General features: G+C 48.2%; 1 protein-coding gene across 1 annotated transcript; it reads right to left on the bottom strand.

The window, feature by feature from the left end:
* Positions 1 to 159: 159 nt before the first annotated feature.
* tmem91 (transmembrane protein 91) lies at positions 160 to 6,179 on the bottom strand. The gene is made up of 3 exons (XM_018764364.1): positions 5,706 to 6,179; positions 2,127 to 2,273; positions 160 to 485 (listed from the first exon to the last, which is right to left on the bottom strand). Exons 1-3 carry the CDS (start codon positions 6,120 to 6,122, stop codon positions 330 to 332), a joined length of 720 nt encoding a protein of 239 aa, XP_018619880.1. The 5' UTR covers positions 6,123 to 6,179; the 3' UTR covers positions 160 to 329.
* Between the last annotated feature and the right edge of the window lie 3,341 nt (positions 6,180 to 9,520).

The raw sequence follows: 9,520 nt of genomic DNA on the forward strand, positions 1-9,520 counted from the left end.
CCGCTGTGCTCCGGAGTCTCCGAGCGGCAGTTCGGTCTCCGTAGCCAGTGCCGTTGAAAGCGGGAGCCTTCGTCATCGTCAGCACTGGCACGTTAGCGAGACGGAAATGAAGACGATGGCTCAGGTTGCCATGCAGCAGTTCAGTTTCGGGTCCTTCGCGTTCAGGCTTATAAACATTTCTCTAAAGAAAAGTCATGTGGTGGAGTGGGGGGGGGGGCGGTGAAATGGGGACATCGATGGTACGGAAAACAGTTCCAGCTGCTGCTTGTATGTCTGTGAGGGAATGAGTGGATGTGTGGGCGGGGGGATCGGACTGGACCGGTGGGACCTTAAGGAGGTTTTCCGGACAGGTAAGAGATGAGGGCGACGACGGCGCATATGTATGTGATGACGCCGAAGACGATGGACAGAACGGAGAGCCACAGCGCTTGGCGTGAAGCTGCACTGGCCGCCTGGAAGTTCCCCTGGGCGAACGCCTTGTTGGTCTGTGGAGGACAGCGAGGGAAGAGCGTCAGTGTTTGGGGGGGGAATATCTGAGTGTAAACAGGAGGCACCAATTACATGAAGACATTAAAACAGGTAAATTGCCCTATAGTTCCCTGCAGCTGCACTACATTTTTTTCATTTTACACACACTACATCCTCATGTTTGTCTGAGTGAGGTTCAGTTGGGGTGGCACAGCGAGTAGCGCTGCTCTCTCACAGCACCTGGGGGGTGCGAGAGGATGTGGGTTCAACCCTTGCTCAGGTTGTGTGGAGTTTGCATGTTTTGTCTGGGTGCTCTGGTTTCCTCCCACAGTCCAAAGACATGCTGTTCAGGTTCCCGCATAGTGTGTGAGTGACAGAGAGAGTGTGTGTGTGTTCCCCTGATGTATGGATGAGTGACCCAGTGTAAGTAGTGTATCTAGCAGTGTCACCACGGTGAATAAGGTGTGTGGGCTCATAACACTACATAGAGTTCATTGGAAGTTTCTTTGAAGAAAAGGATCTGCTAAATAAATAAATGTAATTGAAAAAGTGTTTGAGCTCTGGTTACACTTCTTTATTAAATCTAACTAGTGACATTATTCACTCTGCCTCATCTCCTCCGGCTGCTCATCCCCCTCTTCCTTCAAACCTCCTCTGATACATCTACAGTTTCTTCTCTTTATTTCCATACATGTCCTACTGGATAACTCCTTTTCTTGACAGTAAATATTGCTGTACATGGTGCATCAACCGCGGCTGCATCGTATTACTCAAATTAGACTTTTTACCTCCACTCTACACATTTTTATGTTCTCAGTATCCAGGGTCATATTTCTTTCTCTGTTCATTTGTTGGGTGGAGCAATGAAACACAAGTTGCCTACAGACACACTGGCAGTGATTTTTTTTTTCATGGTCTTGTTGAGTTAAGCAGCATGTGTCAGTGATAGGTGTGAAAGTCTTTACAAAATCACTGAGATACAATGTTTAAAGGAGGAGATAGAGAAAGTGCATGGACTGTTCATTGGAGGTTGGGCTTGTGTTTATTTTCAAGGATGGAAAATCAACGCTCCGACTCTGATTGGTCTTTACTGACCATAGAGTCCTTTTGTCATCATGGCCCTCGAGTTTTTTGCATCATGCCATGAATCGAGCCGTCCTGCTCTTCTGGTCCCATAATCCACCGAACCTCCCAGTAATCCTCAGTGAAAAGTCAAGTGTAAATCCAGCCTCACTGATATTCTAACATTCATCAACAGCTGTTGCGTGAGCGAAAACCAATAACTTGATCCATTCAATAAATCTTGGGGGGGTCTGGACAGGGATCTTCGTAGTCAGACAGGTCCTCTATGACATACGTGATCCCACATGTCAACAACTGCTCTACTGGTTCGAGAATCGGAACTCATTTATTCATATGGTCACCCGACTCAATACCATCAGAAACTCAATGCTGGACAAGTGAAAGACAAGCAAGAAAGATGTGGTTGTTTTTCTTGGGCCTATTAACTGGCTCAGGGAAAAGTGTGAAGTTGGAGAGTCATTGCAGGACATTTTCCTTTTCTCTCCTCTGGTCGCAGTTACCATGCTGCTTTCACGCTGTTTCCGAAGGGTCGACTGCTGCACTCTTTGCTTTGCACGCTATGCTTCGTGCTTTACCTTCTGCGAGAGGTAGAAGGCTGCGATCCCCAATGGCCAGAAGCAGCACAGCATGGAGAAGAAGGCCAGGCCCAGGTGGTCCTGCGGGACGGTCAGAGCGAAGCTGCTCTCGCTATCCGTGTCGCTGAATTCCTCGCTGGACGAGTCCTTCAGAAAACATAAAAGGAACCGGGAGAAGTTTCTGGCTATTTCTTCTCATCCAGTAGCATCTGATGATGGTGATGGCAGCAAAAGTGAGTTTTTTGTTAACATTTTAAGTCACCTGGAGTGTAAGCTTTAAAAAAAAAAAAAAAAATTAAAATCAACAATAATAATAATAATAACAATAATAATAATAATAATAATATGCAAACAGCAATATTGAAATTAGAAAATGGACTGTATCAGCATGTATTTTTTATATATTTATACTTCCTAACTGTAGTGCCCAAAAACAATTCATTCCCTTTGGAAAAAATGAAAAAATACAAGGGCTAGGACTGGTATATGATGATTAAATCTGTATTGTTTTTTTAAGCAAATGATTTTTTTAGTACAGGGATACATTTGAGCTGTGAATTGTTTGTCAAAAGGGCTTGAATAGATGTCTACAAGTGCAGAAACAGTTTTTCGCCCTGTTGACATGCCATTTTAACCAATGAATAAATTGCATCGCTACCTACAACAATGTGACTGAATGAGGTTACTCCAGATGTGCGCTGGATACGCCACCCGAGGGAGAATTAGGACTCGTGTTTTTCGGGGGAGACATGATTTCAATCTGTCTCAGTCCTTCTTCTTCCATCTGATTATTTATGTTCTCACCAGAAAAAAAGAGATCTTTTGTATTTTCCAGCAGATTTGACTTACGAATAATTCATCTTATGTAACATTTTGTGACCCGCAAATCTTCAACCCCCCCCCCGCCAGCCCCCACCTCCTAACAATCCCACCTATATCCATCAGCCCTGTAAAAATGGTGGAAAAACAAGAAAAGGGCAGAAAAAAACAATTCTGTGGTGTTTAATACTGCTTTTTCTGTAGGAGACCGTAGGATTTTTTGAGGACGGGCACTAAAAAAAGGACATAAATTTTTGACCAGGGCATCAGGAGCGCTTCCACGGAGAGGGAAAGCGGCAGGCGCACGAACCCTTGCGCGCTCCCCGCTGCCAAGCCGGCTTGTAAGGGGACTAAGGCCATGAGCCTTGGCGTTACACTATCTGTTACCACACTGATTGATCATCCTTCTTAAAATCAATGGCTGGCCACAATCAGATGCGTTGCGGTGACCAGGAGCGACAAAAGACCCGTAGCCGGTCTCAGGGAGAAAAGCAATTTGTTGAGCAGCAGGAAGTCAGTCAGGAACACAAACAGCATCATGTAGAGTGTCCTCCAGCACCGTGTCAACATTATCCATCATACGGGTCCCCGGCAACAAGGACACCGAGTACATGTTTACACCTCCGTGTTCATGTTTGATACGTGAGAAGTAGGTGCGGAAGAACTCTGGGAAACACCACACGTTTGAGTGCAGCTGTCGTGCCGTGCTGTGCCGTGCTGTGCCGGGCTGTGCCGAGTTGTGCCGGGTTGTGCCGGACTGTGCTCAGCTGTGCCGGGCTGTGCCATGGTGTGCCGTGCTGTGCCGAGGTGTGCCGGGCTGTGCTGGGCTATGCTGAGCTGTGCTGAGCTGTGTCGGGTTGTGCTGAGCTGTGCCGGACTGTGCTCAACTGGGCCGAGCTGTGCCGGGCTGTGCCGAGCTGTGCCGAGCTGTGCCGTGCTGTGCCGAGGTGTGCTGTGCTGTGCCGAGCTGTGCTGAGCCGTGCCGAGCTGTGCTGAGCCGTGCCGAACTGTCTATCATACTCCCCGCTTGACGCTCAGTTCTGACAAAGTACAGCTGAGCGGTTTTATCTACAAGCGTGTTTGTGTGCCGTGAGCAAAAAATAGTTTGACAATGTCAGCCCCTCCACAAGAGGCTGAGGAAAGGACAAGATGCTGCGTGTCACCTTGCCGGGAGCCGTATCGCTCCAGCCAACAGAAAACAGCGGAAACATGACTGCTGTCATAACTTTACCCAAATGTCATAACTTCCATGCTAAGAACAAAGACCTTTCTGTTACTGCAATAGATGATAATAACAAGTATAACTTTGCTTATGTCAATAGCTAATGGCTTTAAATTTACATTACATGCACATTTATTCATTCAGCAGACGCTTTTCTCCAAAGCGACAAACATCTCATAGAAAACACAATTTGTATATTACATTAGCAGGAAGAGAGACTTAGATGCAGATGCGTGATTCTTAAGTGCAGTTAGTTTGTTTTTTTCCTCCATATGAACCGATGTTCATCCCACGAGTAGCTGCATCAAACTTTATCCGAATATCGACGGTTCCTGATCCCCTTCCTACTAATAATAAAAAAAAGAAAACATTTACATTATATTACATCAGTAGCTGCGTGAAGGTTTATCCATTATTCAACAATTACCTGAAGTGACTTTCATGTTTAATAAGATTATTTTATGCAGCTAGACATATTGCTGGAGCACTTTAGAATAAAACGTTTTTAGCGACGAAACATCGGGACAATCCTGACGTTTGAATTCGTAACATTGGGCTGCAGTCACCAGGCTGCCTGTGGTTGAAAAGATTGTTTTCTATTGCCGTAACACGCGGCAGGACGGTACATGGCTGGAAGGCGATGCGACTGTCCGCATCCATTATGGGCGCTGTCTAACGAAGGGAAAGTGTCCAGATCAGACTGTGAAACAGGATCCGGCTGCGGACCCAGTTGCCGAGCCACAGTCCTTGGAAACGGACGTCATGCTTCAGGCTGGATGTGGAGCCGTGGAGTTTTTCTACTACCTCTGCTTTTCGTGCTCCTTTGGTCCTTTCAACTAAATCACACGCGTTCCTCCCAGACCCTCGCTTTGTCTTTCTCTCTGTCAATAACTCCCAATGCCATCCCTCATCCCATAGCACCATCCCCTCCCTGGAAAGAAGCGCCGATCCAGTCCATTCCTTCTCCTCCCTCTTTAACTCTTCCTACATCCCATCCTGATCTCCTCTGAACTCCTGCCGAACAACAGTTTTGTCCGTTTCATTTCATTCGTTGCATTAATCTCTCTTTTTTTCAACTCGAGGCAGCTTTTAACTGTCAGTCTACTTCGGAGCTTTGCACAGTGATCATCCTTAGAATTTGGAAAAGGGACTATTTTTGGAGAGTCATTTTAATAACCTTTGAAAAAAACCCTGCGTATGAACCCACTGAGGCTGACACATACGGTTGATTCTTCTCACTTCTCTTTGTGGACTCAACAATGTATTTTATGCGTTTTTCAGATGGTTCTGCTCAAGAAGTAATGAGTTCATACGACTCATTACCGAGGGAATTTATCCCTAAATAGGGACTTGAAGCGGCAGTTTCCTGACCACAGCCCGGTTTCAATAGGGTACCCAGTGTAAGACGCGTGAGAAACATGCTTTAATTTTTCCGCTTTGGATCCAGTGATGTAAGTGCTAACCCTGCCACTTGTGTTTCTACATGTGAATGGCCTTGTTAGTGAGCATGCAGCCCTGTTAGGTGGCGAGTCCCTCACCTCGTAGTCCGGCAGCAGGTCGTCTTCGTCTTCTATGCTGTAGGACACACTGTGGACATCCCTCACCTCCTCGAGAAGCTTTCTTTCCAGCTGAAAACCAGGCCCAAGATCCATGAATGTCGTCTCTAGGTAGTCCCTGCAGTGCAGGCCCAGGGGGTCCGTGCTGCCCCACAGCGGACCGGTGGCGTAAAAGGCCTCGGGAGCGCCGGGCAGGGAGCACGGGTCGAGGAACTGCTGTTGGCGGAGCTCAGGCGGGGCGCAGTAACCGCTCCAGGCCAACGGGGGCACCGATCTCTCCTCCTCAACCCTTGAAAGAATGGCCTTGAATGATGCGTTGCTGGTAGCTGCACCACTACTCCTGGGATGTTTGGGGCTGCTGCCCAGCAGGGGGTATTCCAACTCTTCTAGACTCTCCATCACCCTTGTCCAGATTAAGCATCAACCGGTGATCTCCTGTCTGCTTTTCTCAGCTCTCGCCCGTTGCACTTTTAGTAAACTTCTGCACTCTTACTTCAGGAGCACAGTAATAATCCAGAGATAATCCACTTTTTCGTACTTTCTGCCGCAGGGTGAGTTTTTCCACCAGGCCCTCAAGCACAAAGCTGTCAGCTTAAGAATAATGTCCTTCCTCGAGCAGGATGGATTCCTCGCTCTGTTCAGTCGGAGACGTTTGCCGATTTAAGCTCTCGCAGCTTTCGCAGTATTCCTGCTCTCCTGCACGCCTTAAAATAATTCCACGGAGGCTCAAGGGCTTACGACCGGGTTCGATTCCACATGTGAAGTCATTAAAATATGCCAGTTCACAAATCTTGTAATACGCTCCACTTTAGGTCCAAAATTAAAAAGTCAATTTCAATTACACACTTCCTTGAGTGGCACAAGGACGAATGTAAGAAACATACTGGAGGAGGCCATCGGGCTGGACGTAAGATTCAAAGTGCATCTTTTTTATTTAAATATTGCACCGAACTCATAAAGCAAAGCAAGTTTCATGCGCTGTTCACAGAGAAAATACACGCTTTGAGCAAAATAGCAAGCTGGGGGGCTTTTTACTTCTGCCAGACAGAGAAAACCTCGAAACAATGGATAATATAAAAAAATCTTTATTTGGTTCTTTCTTTGTTTCTTTCTCCGATTGATAAAAAAATATCGTTAATTTGCAGTTCGTTTGCAGGCAGTGTAAGATGCGGCAAGGGAGGACGGACAGATCGCGGTTCTACTGGAGTGCCGCTGCAAGAACTTGGAACCACATCGGCGTGTTTTCGGGAAAAGCTTGTTGCAGCTTTCCGTTAAAAAAATCCCCACCGAGGGCTCATCCTCCATCTGAAAACCAAGAACGCGGAGAGGGTGCGAGAGTTTTGCGCCGCGTGGTGTTTGCTTTGCTGCGCTATGTCATTTCAGCGGTTTGTTGACTGAGGAAAGGCCGTAATGAGCAAATCAGAGCCCCTTCCCATCGATTTATGGCTCCGCGTTCATCTCCAGCAGTGGAAACATGTATTTTTCATGCACGGAGCTCTACGCTGCTGGGGTGCCCCTTGGGCTGGGAGGGAGCACTTTGTCAGGCAGGCCTTTTTTTAGGCCGCGCACCTTCTCCTTCGCATTGGAGGCTAGTCGGCAGTCGGACTTCCTTATCTGGAGTGCCTAAGTCTCTGTCGTGTCCCACTTGGCCCCCACCGAAATTTCGGGGTGCTCGGTGATGTCGCCCAAGTAGAGATGCGGAGGTAACTGAGAACTGTCGTCGGCCAGAGAGATGGCAGGAAGACGGATGCCTGGTTATGGAAGACCTGCCAGAGGGGGTATATAATGAGGGGTGCAGAGTGTCAGTTTCATAGCATAAAAAGAGCAACTCTTCAGAAGAAACAAAAGGAAAGTTACTCTAGACAACCTCATGCAGAACTGTGCGTAATCCCTCTTCAGCCCGTCTTTGCAAATAAGGACCTTGTCCGCAGGTCCGCATCTCCGTGAGGCGAATCTGAGGGGCGTCTAAGACCCGCGAAACCAGTTAAACAGGGCGTTGAGGCTGGAGTGTCGTGATCTGCTTCCGTACCAGACGCTCATCTACGATAGGGATTGAATTTCGGCTTCGACCCAACCGCTAATCTCACTTTCCCAGACCGACGCCTGAGAATGCACAGCGTGGCCCGGTGTTTCTTCCAGTTGCGTTCCCAATTAATTAGGTTCCATCGACCAGCTCGCTACGTCCCAGGCTGGTTTTAACATCTCTTTAGAGCTATCTTCTCCGAGTGTTCGGGTTGGACCCGGGCAGAGATCAAAGCAGAACCGCTTCTTCTCACTGCATCCTTTTTTTCGTATGTAAAACAAATCATTATGACCCTGACTGAGATCAATCAGCAGTGTAATAACTAAGTACTGTACAAACGAACAGAAACCCTACTATAGAGACAAATAATGTGCAGCACATGAAAGCACAAGAGTCGGAGCATGGATGTCATGATGACACTAAGAAGACCAAGCTTTTGGCTTCTACGGAAAAAAAGGATTAGCTTTCCTACTGCGTTTTCGAGAAATATCGCAATTTTTTTCACGGAAAACACGGGGAAACACACCTCCTTTGCTCAGCTGCCAGACCTGAAAAGAAAAAGTCGTTCCTATACAACTTTGCTGTGTTCTTCACGCGAAACGTCTTTGTAAACGGGATGCCAGTCTATTGCAAGGCACCCCAAGTCGGACTCGAACCCCAGACCCACCTGAGAGTAGGACCTAACCAAACCTGCTGTGCCACCACACCCCCCGCTGAAATACCAATGAGCGAAATTCTGCGCTTAACAACGTTGCGTCTTTAATCATTCCCCCCGAAATGCGCTCGGTTCTGCGCGGCTGTAAATGGGTTCTGCGCACAGCCGCAGCACTCTTGCTGTCGCTGCTCTGCCGCGCACCTCCGGCCCAGCCTCCTCCGCTGCGGTAGAGACGCGTTCGCTCAAAGTTGGCCTTTAAATCGTCCTTAATCGTCCCGAAGACCCACAGGTCTGACCGACAAATGAGATTGTTGCCACCTCCTCCGACCTGCACACGCATGCACACAAACACATGGACACACACACACATATAGACAGCACTTTAAATCAGTGTCCTCTATACCGCTGTAACACCTGGCTCCCTTCCTCCTGCACGTTTTAAAGGAAAGGTTCACTTAGTGCTATTACACGGTACATGTGAGCATTGCACACACACACACACACACACACACACACACACACACACACACACACAACCTGAACCCTCTTTTACAATACAACAGGTACAAGGCATACTGCAAAACTATCGTCGGCCACCACCGCTTACCCCCATGACCCCCCTTCCCCACCCCCCATGACGCACAGCTCCTCTCCAGATGAGACGCACTCAGCTTTATTAGAGACCCCCCCCCCCAGCATGGCTTGTTCTGGCAGCAGACCATAAAAAGCCCTCTGTCAGCTGTATTGTAAGAATGCCTCCCTCCTTTCTGATTTCTGCAGTGCCCATAAAACATGCAGTCACGCGGAGAGCGGGCTGCAAGGACGGCGTGGCAAATCATCAGCAGCACTTTCACGGAGAGCTCCTCCTCACATCCCACCCCAAGTGGCGCGGCCCACGTGCGACTCCTGTCCTCCCCTCTGTCACTTCGCAGGTCTCTCTCCCTCCCCGCTCGCCGCAGGGCTTGCCTGACCCAAAGCTTGTGCTCCACAAGCGTCCTCGGAGTAGCGTGGTTGGCGGGGGGTTGGTCTCATGCCTGACTCTGCCATCCATAATCTCCAGCAAAATGAAAAAGGTGCAGAAACCATCCAGGACAGATTGGCCACGAGGCCTTTCACAAA

Source organism: Scleropages formosus, chromosome 10, assembly GCF_900964775.1.
Source record: "Scleropages formosus chromosome 10, fSclFor1.1, whole genome shotgun sequence".
Classification (NCBI taxonomy): Eukaryota; Metazoa; Chordata; class Actinopteri; order Osteoglossiformes; family Osteoglossidae; genus Scleropages; species Scleropages formosus.

Bases quoted from the DNA above. Each gene is read 5' to 3' on its own strand.
- tmem91 (XM_018764364.1), bottom strand. From the start codon at position 6,122: ATGGAGAGTCTAGAAGAGTTGGAATACCCCCTGCTGGGCAGCAGCCCC. The intron at 2,274-5,705 runs GTGAGGGACTCG...TGTTTTCTGAAG, and splicing joins ACCTGCTGCCGGACTACGAG to GACTCGTCCAGCGAGGAATT. The intron at 486-2,126 runs GTAAAGCACGAA...TGTCCTCCACAG, and splicing joins CCTTCTACCTCTCGCAGAAG to ACCAACAAGGCGTTCGCCCA.